The sequence below is a fragment of the Chiroxiphia lanceolata genome, chromosome 26, assembly GCF_009829145.1.
Source record: "Chiroxiphia lanceolata isolate bChiLan1 chromosome 26, bChiLan1.pri, whole genome shotgun sequence".
Lineage (NCBI taxonomy): Eukaryota > Metazoa > Chordata > Aves > Passeriformes > Pipridae > Chiroxiphia > Chiroxiphia lanceolata.
Genome location: NC_045662.1, coordinates 6,372,884 through 6,399,684, shown reverse-complemented (window position 1 = coordinate 6,399,684; position 26,801 = coordinate 6,372,884). Strand labels below are relative to the sequence as shown.

The following is a 26,801-nucleotide window of genomic DNA, read 5'->3' as shown; positions in this document are numbered from 1 at the left end:
CTGCGCAATAGTGATCCGCGGGTCGCGCTCGGCGGGGACCGGCCGGGGAGGACATGCTGCCAAATAGTGATCCCCTGCCGCTGGTGGTCTCCTGAGGGGGCTGCGGGGTCCGCGGGCCGTCCCCTCGCTCCGCTCCTGCCCCCACAGCGCTCCCGGAGCCCCTCCGGCCTCCCAGCAGCGCCGCAGCGGCGGCGGGGCCTCTCCCAGGGCCCGGAGGTGAGAGCGGAGGGGAAGGAGTTGGGGGGGGCGCAGGGCCTGAGGGAAGGGGGGGGCGGCGGGGAAAAGTTGGGGGAAAACACGGAGCGAGGATTCCTGGAGACCCCCGCGCTGGGAGAGAGAGGGGCAGGGGGTGGTTGGGACTGGGTGATGAGGGGACGCGAGTGGGGGGGAGGATCGGGCAGCATCGCCGGGTGAGGGGTGACAGGCTGTGGCCTCGCTGGGGGCTGAGGGGCACATTCCCAAATCCTGCGGGAGCTGGGGGGGGGCTGGTGCTTCCCAGCCGGGTCTCGGGCCTGTGGTGGTGTTTGGAAGGAAATGGTGCATCATGCTGCGGTGTGGAAAGGCACAGAATTCGCTTTCTTGGCGGAATGTGGCACCGGGGGGGTCGGGGGGCACGGAGCCCCTGCTTCCTGCGGGCATCGTGTGGAGCGATGGTGTTAGAAGGGTAAAACAGCGCTCCAGGAGTGTTTTCCCACTGCCTGGGAAATGGCATTGGCTTGTTCTGACAGGAGTTTTTTTGGGGGGAGAAAAATAATCGAACGTGGTGGTACTTGTTGTCAATTTTCCGGAACTCGGCGCTGCTAAACGTGTTTGTGTTTGTGTTCGTCCTGACAATAAGGCAAAGAAACACTTTTCTGGGATTTCCTCTTGGTTTTTTTTCCTTTGCCTTTGGAGTTCTGAGTGGTTGTGTCTGGGGTGGCTCATTGTGAAACCCTATAAAAGTCTGTGGAATTAAACTTATTTATGCTTTATAAAATAGAACTCTTTGCTTATTAAAAGGTCCCCGAAAATTAGTTAAGTAAAACATACAACTTGACTTTTTTTTCAGTGACATTTTTTAAGCAGCTGCCCAGGATTATTTGGTTTCGTTATGTCACTTGTTTTGTTGTGACCTGAGGGGAAAAAATAGAATTTTTTTTTTCCCCCCTCCCTTCTTTTTGGTACTTTTTGGGTGGGATTGAGATCAAGGCAGCACAGAAGTACATTGAGGGTGTCATCCTGTCACTGCATCAGCAGAGGACAGTAATACAAAACTGCCTGGCAGATGCAAACTGCTCTCAGATCTGACAGCCTGATTTACTGGATGGAGTTACTGATGTTATAAAACCGTTTTCTCCCCAAAACCCCCAGGATTTGGGTGTAAATCCAGGGCAGGGAGGGGGTTGAAGTGGATCACTGAGTGCACAGAGCAGGGTGAAGTGCTTAAAAAACCACTTTGTTTCTTGTGCAAATGATATTAATTTACTGGTATTTTGACATGGAGGAGGCACCAGTTCTGCCAGTAGATTAGATTAGATTAGGGCTGATAAATCTTGAAAACAATTAATTCCTCTCTGAGTGGGGGCAGGTTCAGGGTTAATCTCCAGTGCAGCCTCTGCACAGACCCAGCCTCAGGAACAGACCCAGGGTTGGTTTCCCAGGGTGGTTTCTCTGGGATCCCAATCCAGCCTCCAACGAGAGGGATTTACCAGCTCTACTCTTGGCACCCCTGGTGCTCAGCATTTCCCCCTGGGGACCTGGAAACTTGGAGTCATGGGCTCCATCCCCTTCCCAGAGGTTCTTTCTGCAGGGTTGGGCCCAAGGCTGGGCAATATCCCGATTTCCTGCACAACCAGCAGCTCCTGCTGTGCCACTGATGGGCTTTGGAGCCCCCCACCTGGAAACAGCCCCTGTGGTTCTGTCCCACCCTCCTCTCCCCTCCCAGCTCAGTTCTCTGCACGCTTGGATATTATGTAAGATCTTGCTGATTCTCCCCCAGCCTCCAACTGTGCTGGGGTTTTGAGGAAATACAGCAAAACCCAAAACAAACCCAGAACTAAACCAGCCAAAAGCCCTTTTATTGTGTTGCTTCTTGAGCCTCTGTCAATAAGCTGCTGCTGGGAACTGCCTCGTGCTTTGTGCTCGAGAGGCCTGAAATAAAACGTGTGTCCAAGTCTGGGAACACCTGATGGTGCAGGAGACTGGGGTGGGATCAGTGTTTGTGCCTTGAGGAGGCAGAGAGGCTGTTGGTGCTCAGAAACTGGATCTGTCAATGAATTAGAAGGTCTTCTCTTGTTTTCCTGTTGTTAAGTGTCCCTGTGGTGGTTGTGGAGGAAGGAGTTGCTCAGGAAGCCCTGTGAGCAGGGACAGGACGCAGGGAACGGCTGGAGCTGTGCCAGGGGAGGGTTAGGCTGGATTTTGGGAAAGGCTCTTCCCCCGGAGGGTGTTTGGGCACTGCCCAGGCTCCCCAGGGCAGTGGGCACAGCACCAAGGCTGCCAGAGCTCCAGGAGGGTTTGGGCAACGCTCTGAGGGATTTTGGGGTACCCTGGGCAGGACCAGGAGCTGATCCTGGTGGATTGGGATATTCAGTGAGTGACTCTGGAAGTCTCACAGCTGAGGAGTCAAGGAAATACATAACACAGGTGAAATGGAATTTGGGGGGTTGGGTTTGGTTTGGGGTTCTTTCCCTCCCCATTCTTAGGGCTGAAAAGACACTGAACTGTAGCAAATGCCTGGGAAATCCTTGGGAATTCCTGCTTGTGCTGTGAGGGAATCCTGGCTGCAGGATTGTGCCCTGTGAGCTGTGCACTGCCTCTGTGGGGTTATAGAATTTGTGCCCTGTGAGCTGCCCACTGCATCTGTGGGGTTATAGAATTTGTGCCCTGTGAGCTGTGCACTGCGTCTGTGGGGTTATAAAGTGGGGGTCAGGGGAGGGATTGAACATCCCAACCCCAGTCCCTGCCTGGAAGGTGCTGCTTTGGCCTCGGATGTAGGAGCCAGTGGGTTCCTGGTGACTTTTACCTGCTGAGTTAGAATAGTACTGACATTTTTATGTTGAGATCTCAGCTTTTCTGTGTCACAGATTTACTGCATAGGTTCATTTTTATGACTGTGGACCTTAAGAATGGCTTTAGCCAGAAACACTTGGGGCTTGGAGAGGGTCACAAACTGACTGGGGGGTTAAGCAGGGATGTGTAGCTGGGGAGGTGTTTTCCTCCTTCCCACAAAGCCCAGGTTGTTGTATTTACCAATAAACTACCTCAAAAATGAGCAGAAACGTGAATATATCCATCAGGGCTGTGAAGAGAACTGATATCTCAGAAAAATGGCATAGGAAATGGTCTAGAAAAACACTGGATTTAGAGCTGAACAGGTGAACATTTGCTTGTGGGACTCCATCAGATGAAGAAATCGTTTAAGAATATGTGTGGTTTTTTAAGTGTAGCTTTAATTACTGTCCTTCCCCACATTGCTACAGAAATCTGTTCAATAAATCATAAATCAGGTCATAATTGTCTATACAACTGTAACAGTGGTTTGCAAGGGGGGAGACTCTGTTGGGGCCTTCATTCCCCACCACTTTTTCTCCTGGAATTGTTCAGCCTCACCAGGCTGTGCTTGAAAACCACATTTGCTGCATTTCTTAGAAGCACTTTTGGGCAGTAAATGAAATTCAGGGGATGGTGTTTTTCCTGCATTTAAGAGAGAGACAAATTACTCAGGTTTTCTTGTCAGCTTGTGACTGTTCCCACTCTGTCACTGGGGGTGTTTGGGGCCAGAAGGTTTGGAAATCACCCTCCAGGGCTCTTTTTCCTGGAAAATAAGATCCCAGTGAGCTGCCAGTGGGATAAAAGTCCCAGTTTTACTCAGTAGTAAAGATTTATAACTTGTATGATTTAAAATTGGTGGTTTAGGTTTTTTTTTTTACTCTTTGTCTTATTAATCCAACAATCTTAGTTTTGAACAGTTGGGATATCCAAACGTGGGTGTAGGTGAATTATTACAATAATAATCATTATTATTTTCAGAGTGATTTTTGTCAGGTGTGATTTTTGTTTTATGTTGGTGTAAGAATATTAACTTGTGGTCACTGAAATTGGTGTGATGCCCTTCAGAGAAAACACAGCTGCTGGTTTGGGAGGAAAATGGGGGTGGGTTGGAGGGGGAGGTTGGTTGGAATTTGACTCCCATCTCCTTCCTCTCCTTCCTCCCCTTGCTGATGTTTGATAAGGTCAGAGAAAAGACTAAACCCAATAGAAAATAAAGGATTCTCCCTGCCCACAACGAATTCCTGGTGGGATGGGCTGCAAACAGGAGGCTCAGGGTGCCTGTAATTCCTGTTTATTCAGAAATAGGAGCTTATTTGGTGAGTTTTCTGTTGGGAAGAAGCATCCTGTGCTGGTTCTGAGAGAGGGTTTATTTGACAATCACATGGTCTGTAAATTTAAATTATAACAGTTTTTCCAACCATTTTGGAGCTGCTGCAGCTGCAAGGAGGGAAAGAATCCAGTAGCAGTTTGATGTCTAGTTTTGACCACGCTTTTTAATCTCTAAATTGATCATTTCCGAGCTGAATTTCCATCATCATCATCATCATCATAATAATAATGAAAAGCACTGCGTTTCAGCTGGAGCTGGTTTTGAGGAACTCGGAGAAGGATGTCCAGGGAAATGTTCCAGGAGGGCTCCCAGGGTTGGGGTGGCTGGAAGGTCCTGGAAATCCAGGCTCAGGGGGATCCCAGGGCTGGCACTGATTGCACATCAACCTCTCGGGCATTTTCTCCCTGTTGTTCCCACTCCCTGGATCTGCTGGGGTTGGAGGGGTGTGAGGGGTTTGTCTGACAGGAGCTGAACAACCTCCAGAGGGAGGGAAATGCTGCTGGCAGGGAACTTTCCCCAGGATGGAGTTTGCTGGGTTTTCATGGTTTTGGGAGGTTACCAAGACTCCTGACCATGAGGAACCTCGTTTTTGGGGCTCCTCCAACACCCCAAACTGGGATAAAATGTCATTTTGGGGGGTCTACCACTCTCAATTCCGTGAGGAACCTCATTTTTGGGGGATCTACCCCCATCAAATCCACAATAAAGGTCATTTTGGGGTGTCTGCCAGGACCAAGGCCATGAGGAACCTCAGTTTTTGGGGGTCTGACACCCCAGAGCACAAGGGACCTCGGGTTTGGGGGTCTGCCAGCACCAAAGCCAGGCTAAAGGTCATTTGGGGGGGTCTACCACCCTCAAACCCACGAGAAATCCCGTTTGAAAGCTGACTGTAGAAGTACAAGTGGTTTAGGGTTTAAAGAATTGCTCAAGTGGCAGGTGACAGGTAACATTTACCCTCCAACAAAGCCAGGCCATAAAATCCTTGTTATGATTCTGCCTGGGGGGGAGAATCTCAAATAAAAAGAGTTTCCTGGGCAATAACAAACCTTTCTTTCCCCAAACGAGATCTCCTGCCAGGCTGAGGGTTTCTCTGAGGCCTGAGCTGGCGAGTTTAAATAACATTTTACCTTGGGAGAGGAGGCAAAGGAACAGCAGTGCATTGCCAGGAGGGAAAAGGGGTGCAGAACTGGGGAAGGGGAAAAAAAAAAAGGAGTAAGAGATTTATTTCTTTTTAACATGCTGATGATCTGCATTAAAAAATTATGAGGAAGATTAGAGGAACAGTTTGGAAGGTTTAAGCCTTAAGCATCTCAAGAGGATTAGGTGGAAGTAGGAAGAGTTAAGGAAGAGGGAAACATATGGTGAAACCAGGAGTGGTGGCTCAGAGCAGCTCCCAAATGACCCCCAGGTTTGGTTTGCTCTGAAGGATCCCATTATTGTGCCCCAGAATTCCTTGGCTGCCAGGTCATTCCTGTTATCCCTGGGCTGGGGTTGGGAGGGTTTCCAGTCCCTCCTCCTGGGCCTGAAGGCTGGGAATGGAGCTCGGGATGGCACTTGCAGCTCAGCACTGTCTGTGCTGTTCCACAGGTTAAGGAGGAGCTTTTTGGGGGATTTCAGAGCAAGGGAGGTGGGATGTGCCCCCTCGTGGGTTTGGGAATTGTGCCCCCTCGTGGGTTTGGGAATTGTGCCCCCTCGTGGGTTTGGGAATTGTGCCCCCTCGTGGGTTTGGGAATTGTGCCCCCTCGTGGGTTTGGGAATTGTGCCCCCTCGTGGGTTTGGGAATTGTGCACCCTCGTGGATTTGGGAATTGTGCCCCCTCCTGGGTTTGGGAATTGTGCCCCCTCCTGGGTTTGGGAATTGTGCCCCCTCGTGGGTTTGGGAATTGTGCCCCCTCCTGGGTTTGGGAATTGTGCCCCCTCGTGGGTTTGGGAATTGTGCCCCCTCCTGGGTTTGGGAATTGTGCCCCCTCCTGGGTTTGGGAATTGTGCCCCCTCCTGGGTTTGGGAATTGTGCACCCTTCGTTCACAGCCCCTGTTTTGGTGTGAATTATCTAATTCAGGCCCATCAAATCTGTTCAACCCCATTCATGCCACTCCTTTATTGGGTTTTTTTCCAGGAGGTGATTGACTTCTTGTTCCCATTTCTTTGTTTCCAGCCTTTCCCTTTTGTAATCCAGGATTCCCTTCAAGACCTGGCTTTTCCCTGGGTCGCTTCCCCCTCTCCCCAGTGTTGGTGTCCAACCTGGAGCCCGGTTTTGTGGGAACAGGTTGTTTGCTCCCTCCCTGCAGCCCGTTCTGCTCCTCCCTGTTAATAATTGGGCAGCTTTGGGCACCCTCTGAGCCCCCTGGGAGTGACTGGCTCCTGCCTTTCACCCAGAGCAGGTGCAGGGCCTGGGAATGCTGCATGTCCCTGGAATTCCGGGCAGGAGAGTGGTTGCTGTTCAGTGTGCACAGTAAATCTGAAAACTTAGTGATGCATCCCCTGCTTTAACAGCACCACTTTGCCCTCTCTCAGTTCACTTGCCCTTTCCCCCCCTTGTTCTTCATGAATTCCCACCTTCCACTGCCCTTTCCAAGGCTTTGAAGAATTCAGGAAGATAATGCTCTTTTCCTGTGCTTCTTGTTTTACTGCCCCAATTATCTCTGTCCTGCTCCTCTCTCCTGCTCTTCTTGGGTCGGCTTTGATGCGTTGCTGGTCCAAGGAGCAACCACTCCGTTTTTGAAACACTTAATTAAAAATCTGCTTCCTTTACAGACTTCTCCAAGTTGTGTTTGCTGAATAAAACTCCCTGAAAAGTGGATACACCTGGAAATTTCTGCAGGGAACTGCTGGCTTCTTACAGGGGAGTTGGTTTGCCTCGAGAGTAGAAAATGAGGCTGTTTAGCAAAAGTAATTCTTAGGTCGTTGTGAGGTAGTTTTGAGGTCTCCTTCAGGATTATTTGTGGAGCTGATGTTCCCCACCTCCCTGAGGTCAAGTCTCTGCTCTCCCAGGGTGGTTTTACTGTGGATTCCAGCAGCGGGTGAAGTTCTGAGCTGTAAAGTCAGGAGATAATTGGGAGGACAAGGTGACAAGGGGACATTTCCTGTGCTTCCCAAGGGGCTGCTCTGGTCCTTGGATGAAATGTCTTCCTCTGGAAGTGGCTGTGGCTGGGGTGAGAATGACTCTGTTTTAGCTGTAATGCCAACTGTGTCCAGGAGAAGTGTTTGTTGTTTATATCCAGGGCTCTATGTGGGCTCGCAGGGGGGCCCAGGATAATATTTGGTGTTTTGTTGATATTTCTGCCCCTTCTCCTGGCCAGAAATAATTGTGATCTGCGGATTATTTCCCAGCTGTTTGGGAGGAGGTCTCACCGGGGGAATATGGAGTGTTCCTGAGCAAACCAACCCTCCAGCTGAGCTGTGCTTCCCTCTCCCACACCCTGACTGTTGGGCCGGAGCAGTGATTCAGCATCTGAAGGTGGAGCAGCACAGGCAGCTTTTCAGGAGACAGTTGTGATTTTTTTGCTGTGTTTCCCCTGCTCCCAAACAAGGCCAGCAGCTCGGTTTTCCTCTCAGGGAATTCTGGCACGAGGCAGTGATGGATATTCCCGTTTATTCCCTGTGATGTCACTCCCTGACAGGTGTTTGATCGCCTCACTTTTTAACTGTGTTTAACTGCCTCAGAAAGCACCTGTGGAAGGCTCTGACAATCCAGGCTGGAAGTGTTTTCCAAATCATAGAACAGTCTTTAAAATGGGGAACCTTTGGGCCGTTTTGGAGCCAGAATGGGGTGATGTGCTGACATCCCACAATCCCAGCAGCACCTCGTCAGGGTTTCTGTTCCCACCTGCCTGTCCAGGCCGTCTGGGAGGGAAGGATGTGGGATATGAAAGTGGATATTCAATAATCCCGTGTCTCTGAGGCTCAGACTTTTATTTTGCCTTTAGAAACCCCAAACTCCTTTGCCACCTGTGAGGTGATTGAGGTGCAGCTTAAAATGCCACCAACTGCAGGAATCAGCTGTTCAAACTCCAGTCTGGGCATCATTGCCCATTTCCCTATCATGTGATCCATGGCAGAGCCCTGTGGGGTTGGCTGTGGGAATCTGGGATTGTGGAGTTGGCTGTGGGGATCCATCCAGGATTGTGGAGTTGGCTGTGGGAATCCATCCAGGATTGTGGAGTTGGCTGTGGGAATCCATCCAGGATTGTGGAGTTGGCTGTGGGGATCCATCCAGGATTGTGGAGTTGGCTGTGGGAATCTGGGATTGTGGAGTTGGCTGTGGGGATCTGGGATTGTGGGGTTGGCTGTGGGGATCTGGGATTGTGGGGTTGGCTGTGGGGATCCATCCAGGATTGTGGAGTTGGCTGTGGGGATCCAGGATTGTGGAGTTGGCTGTGGGGATCCAGGATTGTGGAGTTGGCTGTGGGGATCCATCCAGGATTGTGGAGTTGGCTGTGGGGATCCAGGATTGTGGAGTTGGCTGTGGGGATCCAGGATTGTGGAGTTGGCTGTGGGGATCCAGGATTGTGGAGTTGGCTGTGGGGATCCGGGATTCACTCCTGCCTGCTGGGAAAACCTTCCCCTCACAGGGGGTCGCTCCAGGTCTGATGGATAAGCTGAATAACATCAGAAGTTGTTGTCTCCTGCTCCACAGCAGCTCCAGAGCTAAATGGGGCTGGATTTCAATGGCACAGAGCTGCACATTTCAATTTCTTTGGAGGAGTCGTGGTTATTTTAAGATGAATGTAATAAAGCTGCAGCAAATAACCTGGAGTGCACATTGATGTCCCTTACCTTTAAAAATGTTGGCTTTAAAATTAACTCAACGTTTTTAAAATCCACCTCTTTAAAATCTGCATTTTTCAAATCCGTTTGTTCTTGGTTTGCATGGTTTTTCCCCTTTTTGTGGACCCCCAGGGTGAGGATCAAGTCTCAATTTCTTCTGCTGAGTTGTGGATACTGTTCAGGCTTCAAACTGGCGATGTCAAGGGTACCGAGTCCCCCTCCTCCGGCAGAGATGTCCAGTGGGCCCGTGGCAGAGAGCTGGTGCTACACACAGGTGAGTGCACACCTGTACACACCTGTACACACCTGTACACACCTGTACACACCTGTACACACCTGTACACACCTGTGCACACCTGTACAGAGAGCTGGTGCTACACACAGGTGAGTGCACACCTGTACACACCTGTACACACCTGTACACACCTGTGCACACCTGTGCACACCTGTGCACACCTGTACAGAGAGCTGGTGCTACACACAGGTGAGTGCACACCTGTACACACCTGTACACACCTGTACAGAGAGCTGGTGCTACACACAGGTGAGTGCACACCTTACACACCTGTGCACACCTTACACACCTTACACACCTTACACACCTTACACACCTTACACACCTGTGCACACCTGTGCACACCTGTGCACACCTGTACAGAGAGCTGGTGCTACACCCAGGTGAGTGCACACCTTACACACCTTACACACCTGTACACACCTGTACAGAGAGCTGGTGCTACACACAGGTGAGTGCACACCTGTACACACCTGTACACACCTGTACACACCAGTACACACCAGTACACACCAGTACACACCTGTACACACCTGTACAGAGAGCTGGTGCTACACACAGGTGAGTGCACACCTTACACACCTTACACACCTGTGCACACCTGTACAGAGAGCTGGTGCTACACACAGGTGAGTGCACACCTGTACACACCTGTACACACCTGTGCACACCTGTACAGAGAGCTGGTGCTACACACAGGTGAGTGCACACCTGTGCACACCTGTGCACACCTGTGCACACCTGTACAGAGAGCTGGTGCTACACACAGGTGAGTGCACACCTGTGCACACCTGTGCACACCTGTGCACACCTGTACAGAGAGCTGGTGCTACACACAGGTGAGTGCACACCTGTGCACACCTGTGCACACCTGTGCACACCTGTACAGAGAGCTGGTGCTACACACAGGTGAGTGCACACCTGTACACACCTGTACACACCTGTGCACACCTGTACAGAGAGCTGGTGCTACACACAGGTGAGTGCACACCTGTGCACACCTGTGCACACCTGTGCACACCTGTACAGAGAGCTGGTGCTACACACAGGTGAGTGCACACCTGTGCACACCTGTGCACACCTGTGCACACCTGTACAGAGAGCTGGTGCTACACACAGGTGAGTGCACACCTTACACACCTGTGCACACCTGTACACACCTGTACAGAGAGCTGGTGCTACACACAGGTGAGTGCACACCTGTGCACACCTGTGCACACCTGTACACACCTGTGCACACCTGTACAGAGAGCTGGTGCTACACACAGGTGAGTGCACACCTTACACACCTGTGCACACCTGTACAGAGAGCTGGTGCTACACACAGGTGAGTGCACACCTTACACACCTGTGCCCAGGTGTTCCACCTTAGCGGGATTGGAGCCTGTGGGAAGGGATGTGGAGTTCAGAGGTGTCACCCGGGCTGAGTGTCCTGCTGTGGAGGGGCAGTTACACACACAGCAGGTACACAGGGCAGTTACACACACACAGGGCAGTTACACACACACAGGGCAGTTACACACTCTGTTACACACACAGGGCAGTTACACACACACACAGGGCAGTTACACACTCAGTTACACACACACAGGGCAGTTACACACTCAGTTACCCACACACAGGGCAGTTACACACAGGGCAGTTACACACTCTGTTACACACACAGGGCAGTTACACACTCTGTTACACACACAGGGCAGTTACACACACACACAGGGCAGTTACACACACACACAGGGCAGTTACACACACACAGGGCAGTTACACACTCAGTTACCCACACACAGGGCAGTTACCCACACAGGGCAGTTACACACACACAGGGCAGTTACACACTCAGTTACACACACACAGCAGTTACACACTCAGTTACACACACAGGGCAGTTACACACAGCAGTTGCTACCACGGCAACAGCCAAATGTTCCCTGTGCCTGGTGGCAGAGCCCTGGAGGAGGCAGTTGGAGCAGCCCAGTGCCCCACGCCAGCCATTCCCAGTGCCCCGTGCCAGTGCCAGCCATTCCCAGTGCCAGTGCCAGCCATTCCCAGTGCCCTGTGCCCTGTGCCAGCCATTCCCAGTGCCCCGTGCCAGTGCCAGCCATTCCCAGTGCCAGTGCCAGCCATTCCCAGTGCCAGTGCCAGCCATTCCCAGTGCCCTGTGCCCTGTGCCAGCCATTCCCAGTGCCCCGTGCCAGTGCCAGCCATTCCCATTGCCAGTGCCAGCCATTCCCAGTGCCCTGTGCCTGGGGTTGTTCCTCATCCAGGTCACTCAGTCAGCCGTGCAGCTTTTGCCCTTAGGATGGGGGAGCTGGATGGGAGTGACCCTAAACCTGCCCTTGCCCTGTCTCCTCAGATCAAGGTGGTGAAGTTCTCCTACATGTGGACCATCAACAACTTCAGCTTCTGCCGGGAGGAGATGGGGGAGGTCATCAAGAGCTCGACCTTCTCATCTGGAGCCAACGATAAGCTCAAATGGTGAGACACAGAGCCCCTGGTTGTGCAGCTCCTGCATGGAATTTGGGCTTCTGGAACAGAGGAAATACTTAAAACCATCCTTGTACTGCACGTGGGTTCTTGTTCCTTGGCTGTACCACGTGTGCACAGAGAGAAAGCCCTGGTGCTCCACACAAAACAACATTTACCTTAAAAACACATTTATCTTGACAAGCCCATACGAGGCAGCGAGGGTGCCCAGCCAGTGTATTCCAGCTCTGCTTCCTCCTCCCAGTTCCAGCCCCTAACACTCCATGTTGTTAAAAAGTTACTTTTCCCTGCACTCCAAAAAAAAAAGGTTAATTTTCCTTGCACTCTGAATCCTGCAGTTCAACATTATTGCTGTAATTACCTTTCTCCTTATGGCAGCTTCTTGTGAATGTGGGGAGAACGTGGAGATAAGAGAAGGACCAATGTCCTGTAACTCCTCCTGCCCAGGAGTTGCCTCTTCTTTAAGATGACAGGATTTGGGGCCTTTTCCTTTCCTTTAAAACCTCTCTTTTTTTCCCTGAGCTCTCGAGTCATTTCCATAACTCGGGGTGGGCTTTGCTCAGAAGGTGTGTGTGCTGTGAGAGTGTGTGTGTGTGTGTGTGTGTGTGTGTGTCTGTGTGTGTGTGTGTGTGTGTCTGTGTGTGTGTGTGTGTGTGCTGTGAGTGTGTGTGTGTGCTGTGAGTGTGTGTGTGTGCTGTGAGTGTGTGTGTGTGCTGTGAGTGTGTGTGTGTGCTGTGAGTGTGTGTGTGTGCTGTGAGTCTGTGTGTGTGCTGTGAGTCTGTGTGTGTGCTGTGTGTGTGTGTGTGTGCTGTGTGTGTGTGTGTGTGTGTGTGTGCTGTGAGTCTGTGTGTGTGCTGTGAGTGTGTGTGTGTGCTGTGAGTCTGTGTGTGTGCTGTGAGTCTGTGTGTGTGCTGTGAGTCTGTGTGTGTGCTGTGAGTCTGTGTGTGTGCTGTGAGTCTGTGTGTGTGCTGTGAGTCTGTGTGTGTGCTGTGAGTCTGTGTGTGTGCTGTGAGTCTGTGTGTGTGCTGTGAGTCTGTGTGTGTGTGTGTGTGTGTGTGTGTGCTGTGAGTCTGTGTGTGTGTGTGTGTGTGTGCTGTGAGTGTGTGTGTGTGCTGTGAGTGTGTGTGTGTGCTGTGAGTGTGTGTGTGTGCTGTGAGTGTGTGTGTGTGCTGTGAGTGTGTGTGTGTGCTGTGAGTGTGTGTGTGTGCTGTGAGTGTGTGTGTGTGCTGTGAGTGTGTGTGTGCTGTGAGTGTGTGTGTGCTGTGAGTGTGTGTGTGCTGTGAGTGTGTGTGTGTGCTGTGAGTCTGTGTGTGTGCTGTGAGTGTGTGTGTGTGCTGTGAGTCTGTGTGTGTGCTGTGAGTGTGTGTGTGTGCTGTGAGTCTGTGTGTGTGCTGTGAGTCTGTGTGTGTGCTGTGAGTCTGTGTGTGTGCTGTGAGTGTGTGTGTGCTGTGAGTCTGTTGGCCCCAGCACATCCACGGACACCCAGTTCCTGAGTTCATCCCTTGTGGCTGTTAGGAAGGGTCTTACATTTTTTCTTTAACCCTCCTGAGTGCAGATTGGGGCCAGCCAGCCCCCACAGACTTTGCTGTGTGTCTGTGTACAGTGTGTCTGTGGTGTACAGTGTGTCTGTGGTGTACAGTGTGTCTGTGTACGGTGTGTCTGTGGTGTACGGTGTGTCTGTGGGGTACAGTGTGTCTGTGTACAGTGTGTCTGTGGGGTACAGTGTGTCTGTGGGGTACAGTGTGTCTGTGGGGTACAGTGTGTCTGTGGGGTACAGTGTGTCTGTGGTGTACGGTGTGTCTGTGGGGTACAGTGTGTCTGTGGTGTACAGTGTGTCTGTGGTGTACAGTGTGTCTGTGGGGTACAGTGTGTCTGTGTACAGTGTGTCTGTGGGGTACAGTGTGTCTGTGTACAGTGTGTCTGTGGGGTACAGTGTGTCTGTGGGGTACAGTGTGTCTGTGGGGTACAGTGTGTCTGTGGTGTACGGTGTGTCTGTGGTGTACAGTGTGTCTGTGGTGTACAGTGTGTCTGTGTACAGTGTGTCTGTGGGGTACAGTGTGTCTGTGTACAGTGTGTCTGTGGTGTACAGTGTGTCTGTGGTGTACAGTGTGTCTGTGGTGTACAGTGTGTCTGTGGGGTACAGTGTGTCTGTGTACAGTGTGTCTGTGGGGTACAGTGTGTCTGTGGGGTACAGTGTGTCTGTGGGGTACAGTGTGTCTGTGGTGTACAGTGTGTGTTCCTGCCTTTGGGTGGCAGAGCTGTGCTTTCCTTGGCCTGCTCCTTGTTAAACCATTACCTTTGTAACCTTTGCTGCTCAGCTCTCCTGGAACATCTGGATGTGCCGGCTCCGGGTGCCTGTGTGTGGGAGCTGTTCCCTCAGCTGGCCTGGTTTGTGCTTTGGTGGATGCTCTGCCAAGTTCCAGGTCATGGAAGTGCTCAGGAGTGGCCCCTTCCTGCACTTACCACTTTTCTTCACACAGGAGTAGTTTCCCTTTTGCCCTGGTGTTGTGTTTTCTGTAAAAACCAGCCTTCCAGAAACCCCTTTTCCCTTTCAGTTGCTTCCTGTGGGATTTTCTCTGCCACTTCTCCACATTTGTTGCACTTCCTCGAATCCGTGGCCTCCAGTCCAATATTTCTTTCGCTTTCCTTTTAGGAGAGTTGACATCCAGGGTGCTTTTCAGTAATTCCAACCAGACTCCCTCTATTCCTTGGGTTTTTTTTTTTTTGGGGGGGTTGCTTTTCAGTAATTCCGACCATTCTCCTTCCTCTTTTCCCTGTGGGTTTTTTTTGGGTTGCCCTTTTGTGAAAGTTGCCATCCCGGGTGCTTTTCCAACCATTCCCCCTGCTCTTTTCCATGTGTTTTTTTGGGTTACCCACATTCCTACCTGTTTATTATCCATGTGGACATACAGATTTAACACAGCTCCAGTTTATTTCCCCATCCATCATTTCCTGGTGTTGGTGTTAACACAATGTGTTTGCTGCCCAGTTTGCAGTGGCAGTCCTGCCCAGTTTGCAGTGACAGTTCTGACCTGCCCAGTTTGCAGTGGCAGCCCTGCCCAGTTTGCAGTGACAGCCCTGCCCAGTTTGCAGTGGCAGTCCTGCCCAGTTTGCAGTGGCAGTCCTGCCCAGTTTGCAGTGGCAGCCCTGCCCAGTTTGCAGTGACAGCCCTGCCCAGTTTGCAGTGACAGCCCTGCCCAGTTTGCAGTGGCAGTCCTGCCCAGTTTGCAGTGGCAGTCCTGCCCAGTTTGCAGTGGCAGTCCTGCCCAGTTTGCAGTGACAGCCCTGCCCAGTTTGCAGTGGCAGCCCTGCCCAGTTTGCAGTGGCAGCCCTGCCCAGTTTGCAGTGGCAGCCCTGCCCAGTTTGCAGTGGCAGTCCTGCCCAGTTTGCAGTGGCAGTCCTGCCCAGTTTGCAGTGGCAGTCCTGCCCAGTTTGCAGTGACAGCCCTGCCCAGTTTGCAGTGACAGCCCTGCCCAGTTTGCAGTGGCAGTCCTGCCCAGTTTGCAGTGACAGCCCTGCCCAGTTTGCAGTGGCAGTCCTGCCCTGCCCTTTCCTTGGAGCTCCAGAGTTGCTGCCAATGCTGCTGCCGTGTCGTTGCAGGTGTTTGCGTGTGAACCCCAAGGGCCTGGATGAGGAGAGCAAGGATTACCTGTCCCTGTACCTGCTGCTGGTGAGCTGCCCCAAGAGCGAGGTCCGAGCCAAGTTCAAGTTCTCCATCCTCAACGCCAAAGGAGAGGAGACAAAAGCCATGGGTGTGTAAAACAACCCTGAGTGTGCTCTGGGTGTGTAAAACAACCCTGAGTGTGCTCTGGGTGTGTAAAAACAACCCTGAGTGTGCTCTGGGGTGTGTAAAACAACCCTGAGTGTGCTCTGGGTGTGTAAAACAACCCTGAGTGTGCTCTGGGTGTGTAAAACAACCCTGAGTGTGCTCTGGGGTGTGTAAAAACAACCCTGAATGTGCTCTGGGTGTGTAAAAACAACCCTGAGTGTGCTCTGGGTGTGTAAAACAACCCTGAGTGTGCTCTGGGTGTGTAAAAACAACCCTGAGTGTGCTCTGGGTGTGTAAAAACAACCCTGAATGTGCTCTGGGTGTGTAAAAACAACCCTGAGTGTGCTCTGGGTGTGTAAAAACAACCCTGAATGTGCTCTGGGTGTGTAAAAACAACCCTGAGTGTGCTCTGGGTGTGTAAAACAACCCTGAGTGTGCTCTGGGTGTGTAAAACAACCCTGAGTGTGCTCTGTGTGTGTAAAACAACCCTGAGTGTGCTCTGGGGTGTGTAAAAACAACCCTGAGTGTGCTGTGGGTGTGTAAAAACAACCCTGAGTGTGCTGTGGGTGTGTAAAAACAACCCTGAGTGTGCTCTGGGTGTGTAAAACAACCCTGAGTGTGCTCTGGGGTTGGTGCTATGGGGTCAGTGCTGTGGGTGGGTGCTGTGGGGTGGGTGCTGTGGGGTGGGTGCTGTGGGGTGGGTGCTGTGGGATGGGTGCTGTGCGGTGGGTGCTGTGGGTGGGTGCTGTGGGTGGGTGCTGTGGGGTCAGTGCTGTGGGGTCAGTGCTGTGGGTGGGTGCTGTGGGGTCAGTGCTGTGGGGTCAGTGCTGTGGGTGGGTGCTGTGGGGTCAGTGCTGTGGGGTCAGTGCTGTGGGGTCAGTGCTATGGGATCAGTGCTATGGGATCAGTGCTGTGGGTGGGTGCTGTGGGGTGGGTGCTGTGGGATGGGTGCTGTGGGATGGGTGCTGTGGGGTGGGTGCTGTGGGGTGGGTGCTGTGGGTGGGTGCTGTGGGTGGGTGCTGTGGGTGGGTGCTGTGGGTGGGTGCTGTGGGTGGGTACTGTGGGGTCAGTGCTGTGGGGTCAGTGCTGTGGGGTCAGTGCTGTGGGGTCAGTGCTATGGGATCAGTGCTGTGGGGTGGGTGCTGTGGGGTGGGTGCTGTGGGGTGGGTGCTGTGGGGTGGGTGCTGTGGGTGGGTGCTGTGGGGTGGGTGCTGTGGGGTGGGTGCTGTGGGGTGGGTGCTGTGGGGTCAGTGCTATGGGATCAGTGCTGTGGGGTGGGTGCTGTGGGTCGGTGCTGTGGGGTGGGTGCTGTGGGTGGGTGCTGTGGGGTCAGTGCTATGGGATCAGTGCTGTGGGGTGGGTGCTGCAGCTGTGCCTGCCCCAGCCTGGCCCTGACCCCCTGTCCTCAGAGAGCCAGCGTGCCTATCGATTCGTGCAAGGCAAGGACTGGGGCTTCAAGAAATTCATCAGGAGAGATTTCCTGCTGGATGAGGCCAACGGACTCCTTCCAGATGACAAACTCACTCTGTTCTGTGAGGTAAGGCAGCCTGTGCAGTGAAAGCACTTCCATTAGCTGAGGGCAGACCTGACCTCCTTTCTCATCCTTGCTTTTAAGGAGTCAGAGGTGTCAGAGCGATGCTGGGTGTTTGTGTGACACTCGGGTTTTATCTGTGTGTGTGTGGCTGGTGGCTTTGTCCTCTCTGTGATTCATCCCACTTCACTTCCATTTCTTTTCTGGCTACTTTGTGTTTGGTTTTTACCTGGGCTGATGATAGGAATCAGGCTAAGTTTGATTATCATTTTGCTCCTGGTTTGGTGTTATCATCCATCTGTTTGTGCTCCCTAAGTCGAAGCTCACTTGGGATAATAAGCACCACTAGCTCTGTAGTGGGGACTGGCCTGTTTGTCACTTGCCTGCTGAATAAAAAAGAGTTTTCTTTATTTTCTGAAATGTGTCCATGCAGCCAACAAAAGGAAAAATACAAGAGAAAGGAATTTTACAGTAATCACAATTTTCCCTTCATTGTGTTTGTACTTTCCTACAATTGCTTACAGCATTATTATTTCACTGGTACTTATTTCAGGCCAGTTATTTCTAAAACCAGATATTTAAGTTTAGGAACCTTAAAGAGCAAATTTAAACTCTGATTTAATGTCTTCAGGGCTCCTTCTGTTTTACTTCCGTTGTCTTTTTAGCTGCAAAATCCCTCCTGGAGCTGTGATTTTTGCCAGAAGACAGGTGGAACAAGTTGTTCTCCCTTTGGATCTCCTGCACTGTTTTTTTTTTTAATGGGAATCTTTTCTTTTGTTCAGGAATGAAAGGGAAGCTTCAATCTAAGTTGTTCAACAAGGATTTGGTTTGGGTTTTTTTGTTTTTTTCAGTTTTGCTTGGCCCTTCCAAGGCTGCACGTGTTTAAATGAACAAACACCTCAGGGATGTGTATTTTAAGCAGTGACATGAATTATTAGTGAAGGAGGGAGCCCTTCCTGAACACTTGGAGCAGTAAGGGGGGAGAGGAGGACAGAGCCCTGTGTGACACCTCTGTAGGTCTGGCAGTTCCTCTTTCCTTCGTGGTAAAAGAGCCAAAAACCCTCACACTTGTTGGGTGGAGCCCAAAAACGAACGTCTGAGGAGGGAATCTGTGAGACACAATCTACATAAACCCCAGATCCACAGTAGTCTTGGCAACTAGTCCTGATCAAGGCACTGCACCCTTTGCTGAATTGTTCCCTTCAGAAGCTTCAGTGGTTTGGGTTGTTCTGGAGGAGGAGGAACCTCGCTCTTGGCTGCACCTGCCCTTGGGATCTGCTCTGTGAGGGATCTGAAGGTCACTGATACCAGAAGGTTTTGCTGTCTGGAAACAGTTTGCTGAGAACTTCCAGCACCTTGGTTTGGTTTGGTTTTTTTCCCCCTGCCTCCTTTTTCTCCTCTTTTTCCCTTTTCTCCCTGAGTTTATAACTCTCTTAGCATTCCAGCCGTGCGCTCTCCTGATCCTTCCCTGCTGGCCACAGGTGCCAAATGATGCTGCTCCATCTGTGCTTCCAGCTCTGGATGGAGGAGCTCCCAAAGGAGTTGGGAACACTGGATGTGGAGGTGCCTTTCAAGTGCAGATATCTGTGATTCCTGCACACCACAAGGTTCTTTATTGAAGCTGGAAGGAAGAAGCCCTTTGCTCTCTGCTCATGGCCGGTGCTGAGCGTGGATAATTCTCCCTGGAAATGCTGTTGGGCCAGAGAATGATGGTCCTTGTCAAACATTTCAGACCTGACTTCATTTCCTTATCAGTTTGGGGATTTTTCAGGCCCTTGTTTTGCAGGTGGGCTTGGTTGTTCATATCCCAACTGCATTGCTTTTTGCTGCTCAAATTACATTCCAGCAGCAGAGGTAAATATCCTTGCAGTCAGGCTCCCAGGAGGGAGGTGTTCCCGAGGTTCTGGCAGCAGCTCTTCTCTGAGCTCTGGGTGGTGTTGGTTCCCTTGCTGAGATGTTGAAAACAGCTTAAGCAAATCCTTCTCTCTTTTAACATCTGAGGCTGGAATCCAGTAGAAAGCCATGGAATAACTGGCTTTATTTCATGTATGAAGAGGATTTATTTGTGGATTTGAGACACAGTTTTTTGGCTGCTCTGTGATCCGTGTTGGACTTCCAACAGGGGATCTGCATCTTAGAATTCCCTTTTAATGCACCTGATGAGTTTTCACCCATCCTGGAGTCCACTTTGCTGCTGTGGATGTCACAGGACAGGGGGATGATGCAGCTCTCAGGTGAATGATGAGGAACTTTGGCTTCTCCTCATGTGCTGTGGCTGGTCCGTGGTGTCCTCTGGCATCTGATACTTGTTTGGTTGTGAATCTTGTGTGCTTTACACAAAATGTGCCCCCAGAGCCCCCCTGCAGCTTTCTCAGGAGCTGGGGTGTGTTCTGACAGTTTTCCCCTTTCCTTTTCCTCCCTCTCACTTCATGATTTCCTTCTTCTCCGCACTGTGGAGCTTCCTCTGCTGTCCATTATTCTTTGGCCACTGGTTATTAACAGAGGTGGAATTTAACTTGGACTCGCCAGCAAATCCAGGGAATAGTCTCACGTCTCTTCCCTGTCAATCTCCCTGCTTTATTCCTTCTACAGCAGGGCTGGATTAGTCACTCTGATCTTTTCTAATTGGGCTCTGCCTGATTTCCTGCAGCCCTGACAATGGTTGGGTGCTCAGTGGGCCCTCGGTGAAGGAGGTTCAGCAGCCACGCTGGTCCTGCCTCAGAGCAGCTGATTAGGAATCTCTCTGCCTTCCCCAGATCCTCCTAATTATTTGACATAAAGCTGGATTTTCTTTTTTTCTTTTTTTTTTAAACTTGCTGTTTAGGTGGGTTTTAATTGTATTTTGTGGCGTGACAGGAGCACTGAACTGCTGAGGTGCAGAAGGAGAAGCAGGAGGACATTTCAGGAGTCAGCCACTGCCCTTGTGGCTCCTGTGCTGGGTTATAAAAACTCTGTGTGTACTTCATTTTCATGTGGCCTGTTGTCTGTTGCATTATTGATTGGGGAGGGTTTCACAGTGTTGATAGAAGGGGAAAACTAGGTCAGGTGTGGTGTCTGGAAAAGCAGGAAAATAAGGTTCTGCTTCGTTAGGAGACCGTCTGACAAAGTTACGGCTCAGTTGCTGGTTTGGGGTTGAGAAGGAAACCTGCTGGTGGCATTTAGGGTTTGGGATGGGCACTGGTGCAGGGATCTCTGAACAGAGGAGCAAAGGTGCTTTAAAACGGGCACGTTTTTAACCCTGCAGTGACTGTGCTGGGGTTTGCTCTGCGTCCCCCTGGCCATAAACCCCTCCTGGAGGGAGAGCCCTCTTTCCATGCGTGTCTTTGAGGGTGTTTTTGCCTTTGCCTCCCCTGCAGGTGAGTGTGGTGCAGGACTCAGTGAACATCTCTGGCCAGAACACCATGAACATGGTGAAGGTGCCCGAGTGCCGCCTGGCCGACGAGCTGGGCGGGCTCTGGGAGAACTCGCGGTTCACAGACTGCTGCCTCTGCGTGGCAGGCCAGGAGTTCAAGGGGCACAAAGCCATCCTGGCAGGTGGGTGTTTGGCCCTGGAATCGTGGGATGGGTTGGGATGGAAGGGAACTTAAAGCTCAACCAGCCTCTGCCACAGGCAGGGACACCTTCCACTGGCCCAGGGTGCTCCAGCCTGGCCTTGGACACTGCCAGGGCTGGGGCAGCCACAGCTCCTCTGGGCACCCTGTGCCAGGGCCCACACAGGGAAGAATTCCTGCCCAATATCCCATCCAACCCTGCCCTCTGGCAGTGGGAACCCTCTGTCCCTTGTCCTGTCCCGTCACTATTCATGTTCTGTTCCATAAAACACAGAAATCAGGAAACAGGCAACAAGATGGATTTTAACTCTGTGGGAGCCGGAGTTCTTAGCAGAACAGGAGCCAACAACCTGATGGGCAGTGGGGTTTTTGGACTTCTTTCATCTTTAAAGGAGGCTCCTGCAGCTCCTTTATCAAAGAGCTGTGGTACCAGAGTGGTTTGTGAGCTGTTCCAGGTGGAGAGGAAATCCCCACTTGGTTTGTAATTGCCTGTCTGCTCCTTTGACAAGGACAGTGGGAGCGTTTTTTGTGGCTGTAGGGTACTCTAAAACATTCCTAAAGCATTTGTAAGGAGAACTTAGCACATTTCCAAGGAATACCTTCCTGCCAAGCCAAGAAACACCTTCCCACCCCGGGACTCTCCAGCCTTGCTGGAAGGATGTGAATCCTCCCCTCCCCAGCTGGAAGCTCTGGCAGCCCCAGTCCATGGGGAGGGTTTCTCAGTTGCTGAGGTGTTGCTGAGCCAGGCTCAGCCCCCCCTGAGGACAGAGGAGCCTTTCCAACTGTGTTTTGTTTTCCCTCACAGCACGTTCCCCAGTGTTCAGCGCCATGTTTGAGCACGAGATGGAGGAGAGTAAAAAGGTAAGAGACCCTGAGGGGAGGAGAACCTCTCCAGCTGCAGAATGGCTCTCCAGTCAGCTCCTGCTCGGAGCACTTCCCTTGTGTTTGTGATTTTGGTCACCTCTTAACTGTCTTTCTCACATTAGATGCACCTCTCTGCTTCAGCTGCCCTGAAGGGAGGAAGACAGGGATCAAGGAGGCACTTGTACCTTTGTTCCTCTTGGGAAAGAGTCTGGGGTGGGACAGGGAGAAGTAGAGAAGGTGAAATACAACTCAGAATTTTTCTTACTCCATCCACATCTTTTTCTGTTTCTTTTTTGCACTGCTCATTCTGAATAGTTTGCCTCTGAATCCTGAAGGAGTCTGGGGGAGGAGGAAGCCCTGGCAGGATCTTAATAAGCTTCGTTTTCCTGTTGCAGAATCGGGTTGAAATCAATGATGTGGAGCCGGAAGTTTTTAAGGAAATGATGTGTTTTATTTATACTGGGAAGGCTCCAAATCTTGACAAAATGGCTGATGACTTGCTGGCAGCTGCTGACAAGGTAGAGTTGGGATTTTGGGGAGGTGACAGGACTGGGAATTATGTTTTTCCTTTCCAGAGTGGGCTTGGAGCTCCCTGCAGGAGCCTCCATGGGGCTGGGCAGGTTCCTGGAGCTGGTTGTGGCTGACAGGTAACCCTAGTGTTGTCTGAGGTCCCTCTCACAGAAGATCCACATCAAACATCCCACAGCTGGATAAATCCAGCTCTTACAATAGCACAGGCAGCAGTTTCTGGGTCCACTGCTCACTTTGAAGCTTTTTTTAAGCTCTGTTCTCTCACCTGAGCTGGGGGTGAGAAGAAGGTTTCCAGGTGGACCCACAGGGATATTTTTCTGTGTGGTTGTTCCCAGCTCTCCAAAGGCTGCTCTGCCTCCTGCCAGCTCCAGGAGAGGCTCCAAAGGGATGCATGGCCAGGACTGGGAAGGTGGTGCTGTGCATTTGCCTTTGCCAGGGGCAATCCCAGAGGGAAGGGAGCACTGGAGGAGGCCCTGGTGTGGTCTCCAGGGAAATGGGGTGACTGGAAGCTGCTGGAAGTCCCTGTGGATTTGCCAGCTGGGCCTCCTTCCCTTTGCAGCAACTAAGAAGGGAATTAATGCAAGATCCTTGGGCTGATTGTAATCATTGCCACATAGTTTATTCAATATTTAAAGGGTATTGATTGAGAGCTCACAACCACCTTTCTTACTTACTCTTGAGTAAATAAGAAAGAAGCAGCAGTACATTAAGGACAGAGTGGCTTTAATTTTGACTTTCCTGGCTTATACCATAGTTGTGGGGTTTTTTCCCTTTTCAACTCATTCTGTGTCTTTTAAAAGCAGAAATAAAAAAAAAAAAATCTTTGGTGAAAGCACATAAAACATCCAATATTTACCCAGGAGACTGAAACAGCTTCTTCTGAGCTCCTCCTGTCTCTGGGGGGAAATATGTAATTATACCAAAACCAACCCAAAGCTCGTTTTCTCAGCCCAGGAGATGCTGTGGCAGCACTGGGGCAGTGCTGGTGGAAGGGTGGGGGGTTTAGGTGTGATTAAGAAAGGGGGGAAGGGGAAATGTTGGTACCTGAGAGACCAGAACAGCCAATTTTGCCTACCAATGTAATTAGAAACTGAGCTATTTGCAGCCAAAAATAGAGCTAAAAAATATGTGCACGGAGGAGAATATTCCATTTACAGAAGGAGAGTTTGCTGCATTTTAAACCACTGACAGACAATCCTCTAAACTAATGGCTTGGCCCAATAAACTGGTTTATTTCTCGGTCCAGATTAGAAAGTAAATTTGATTTGCTGTCGTGGTGGGAGCAAACTGTCCTGGCTCTGAGCTGGGCCTCGGCTGGGATCGCTGGGGTCAGAGTCCTACGTGACAAAACGTTGCCATCATTGAAAATTCCTCATTTGAATGTCACCATGATGGGGTGGAACTCTCAGAGCATCAAGGCAGTTATGTCAGAGTGCTGCTGGGGTGGAAACATCCCCAGGGAGCTCATCCTGTGCTCAGGCACAGCCCTCCTGGGCTCAAAGCCCGTGTCCAGCCCTGCTGCACCTTGCACAGGGGCTGCGGCTGCTGGGGGGCTTTGGGGCTGAGGGGCAGGAGCTGAGGCTGCACCTGCCCTGCTGGGTGTCCTGGTGTGACCATGTCCCCGGTGTGACCGTGTCCCCTGTGTTGCAGTACACCCCAGTGTGACCATGTCCCCAATGTGACCATGTCCCCTGTGTTGCAGTACACCCAGTGTGACCATGTCCCCAATGTGACCATGTCCCCTGTGTTGCAGTACACCCAGTGTGACCATGTCCCTGGTGTGACCATGTCCCCTGTGTTGCAGTACACCCAGTGTGACCATGTCCCTGGTGTGACCATGTCCCCTGTGTTGCAGTACACCCAGTGTGACCATGTCCCTGGTGTGACCATGCCCCCTGTGTTGCAGTACACCCAGTGTGACCATGTCCCCAATGTGACCATGTCCCCTGTGTTGCAGTACACCCAGTGTGACCATGTCCCTGGTGTGACCATGTCCCCTGTGTTGCAGTACACCCAGTGTGACCATGTCCCTGGTGTGACCATGCCCCCTGTGTTGCAGTACACCCAGTGTGACCATGTCCCTGGTGTGACCATGCCCCCTGTGTTGCAGTACACCCAGTGTGACCATGTCCCCGGTGTGACCATGTCCCCTGTGTTGCAGTACACCCAGTGTGACCATGTCCCTGGTGTGACCATGTCCCCTGTGTTGCAGTACGCCCTGGAGCGGCTCAAGGTGATGTGTGAGGACGCCCTGTGCAGTAACCTGTCCGTGGAGAACGCGGCCGAGATCCTCATCCTGGCTGACCTGCACAGTGCTGACCAGCTCAAGACCCAGGCCGTGGACTTCATCAACTAGTGAGTGACTGCTGGCCCTGCTGGCCTCAGAGCTCCTTCCTCCCTCAGTTCCATGACTGCTGGCCCTGCTGGCCCTGCCTGGCCTCAGAGCTCCTTCCTCCCTCAGCTCCTTGGCTGGGAAGGCCAGAGGCAAATGTTGGTTGTTGTCCCACGCAGGGAAGGGTCTCCTCTGTTCCTTTGCTATTTTAAGTTTTCCCAGTGTGATCCTTCATTCTTCTGCCATCCCAGACATGGCATTGCCTTGAGGACAGGTTGGTCTTGTCCTCTGGGTCTGTCCAGAACTGTGAGCTGTTGTGGGTCTTCCTGAAATCACAGGAACATTTAGGTAGTTGAATATCAGGTAGTTCCTGGTATTGGAATCATCCTGGAGTGATAGAACCAGGGGAAGTGGCTTCCCACTGCAAGGGCAGGGTTAGATGGGATACTGGGGAGAAATCCTTCCCTGGGAGGGTGGGGAGGCCCTGGCACAGGTTGCCCAGAGAAGCTGTGGCTGCCCCTGGATCCCTGGAAATGTCCAAGGCCAGGCTGGACGGGGCTTGGAGCAACCTGGGCTAGTGGAAGGTGTCCCTGCCCATGGCAGGGGTGGCACTGGATGGGCTTTAAAGACCCTTCCAGCCCAAACCATTCCATAATTCTGCACTGTGGGTCTGGTTACAGCTCCTCATCCACAGCAGATGTGAAGTGACTGCTGACTGCTTTGATAGCTGGAGGCATTTGCAGTCCTGTCGATCAGTTAACAGGGTTTTTCTCAGCACTCTCTGTGTTGATCTAAAACACTCCAGTGCTGAGGAGTCAGGGTGGGTGAGCACTCTGTTCCTCTGTCCCCACCTGCCATCCCAGCTGGGCTGTTCCTCCTTCAGCTGAAGGACTGCCCAGCCTAAAATTGCTCCAGCAGGGCCAGACCTTGGAATCTCCAAAGGTCGACCCCGATCTCCTGAAGCAGGAGCTGAAAACCTCGGGTGGCAAAGGATGTTCAGTGGAAGGGATCTTCAGCTGATGTTTGACCCCCGTGGGTAACTCGGGCCTGTTCTCTCTTCTCCGTTGCAGCCACGCCTCGGATGTCATGGAGACGTCGGGCTGGAAGTCCATGGTGGTGTCCCACCCCCACCTGGTGGCCGAGGCCTATCGCTCCTTGGCCTCGGCACAGTGTCCCTTCCTGGGGCCGCCCCGGAAGCGACTGAAGCAATCCTAAAGCCCTGCCCCACACCTCACCCCATGTGTTTTTTTTTTCCTGGAAGCGGCTCCAGCTGGGGCCGCCTTGAAACCTTGACCACCAGGTAGACAGCGAAATCTGTGGAGCTTTTACTCTGTTGTTGGGGGGAAGAGGCTGCTCCGTGACATCCAGACTTTTTCAAACAGCACCAAGTAACTTTGGGAGAGGGGGGCGGGGGGGGGCTCTGGGGCTGTTCAACCTTCTGAATCCCTGTCGCTGCGTCGTCTGTGTGTTCCCTTCACCTGGCTGAAGTCAGTTGAGCCCCGGGTCGGGATCAGGCCCCGGCCTGAACGGGGCTGACCCCGGCGTTGGCACCGGGCAAACCAACGTCTCTGCGTCTGGCAGCACAGAACAAACGGGGGATGCCTGGAGCAGGAGGACATTTGGGCCTTGGAGAACATTGGAGAGTGAAAAAAAACCAACAACAACGAGGAAAAAAAGGATTTCCCTGAGGTTTTGGCAAAGGAATTAATTACCTGATGGGAGCTCCAGTAGTATTTATATCAAAGTTAAACGAGTCCTTCCAGCTGAGCTAAAAACTGGACGTTTGTGCAACTCCCTATTGCCATCCAGCAACAAGAAGATCAGTTTTCTCTGTTAGTAGCACTTGTATGTTATTGAAAAAAAAAAAAAAACAACAACAAAGGATAACCCCCCTCCCTTTTCTATAAATGTCAGGTTGGAGTGCAGGGGGCAGTGAGAGGCTGTGCTTTGAAAGGACTGGGAAGCCCTTTGCCTGAGGAGAGCAACGGTTTCTGTTTTAAATATCGTGGGAGATGTTTTTTGGCATTTTTCCCTGCTTTTTTTTTTTCTCCCCCCTCCTCCCCCTTTTTTTAAGAAAAAAAAAACAACAACAGCAACAAAAAAAAAAAAAGATAAATTTTATTGTTGATGAATGCTGCGTCTGAAGTCCCTGAGTTGCTAAAATGATTCTTAACAACTGTTTGTACCTGACTTGCCGACTGTATAGGAGCCAGTCCTGTTCCTTTCTATTAGTCACTTCTTACAGGAAAAGATGTTTCAAAATAGCTGGTAACTTTTTTTTTTTCTTTTTGAAAATATAAATAATTACTATTTTGTA

At 51.5% G+C, this 26,801-nt stretch overlaps 1 protein-coding gene across 1 annotated transcript; it reads left to right on the top strand.

Moving 5' to 3' along the window:
* On the top strand, nucleotides 1-26,801 carry LOC116798666 (speckle-type POZ protein). The gene is made up of 10 exons (XM_032711240.1): nucleotides 1-216; nucleotides 9,260-9,401; nucleotides 11,776-11,897; nucleotides 15,507-15,658; nucleotides 17,085-17,212; nucleotides 20,563-20,740; nucleotides 21,563-21,618; nucleotides 22,017-22,139; nucleotides 24,365-24,507; nucleotides 25,555-26,801. Exons 2-10 carry the CDS (start codon nucleotides 9,324-9,326, stop codon nucleotides 25,697-25,699), a joined length of 1,125 nt encoding a protein of 374 aa, XP_032567131.1. The 5' UTR covers nucleotides 1-216; nucleotides 9,260-9,323; the 3' UTR covers nucleotides 25,700-26,801.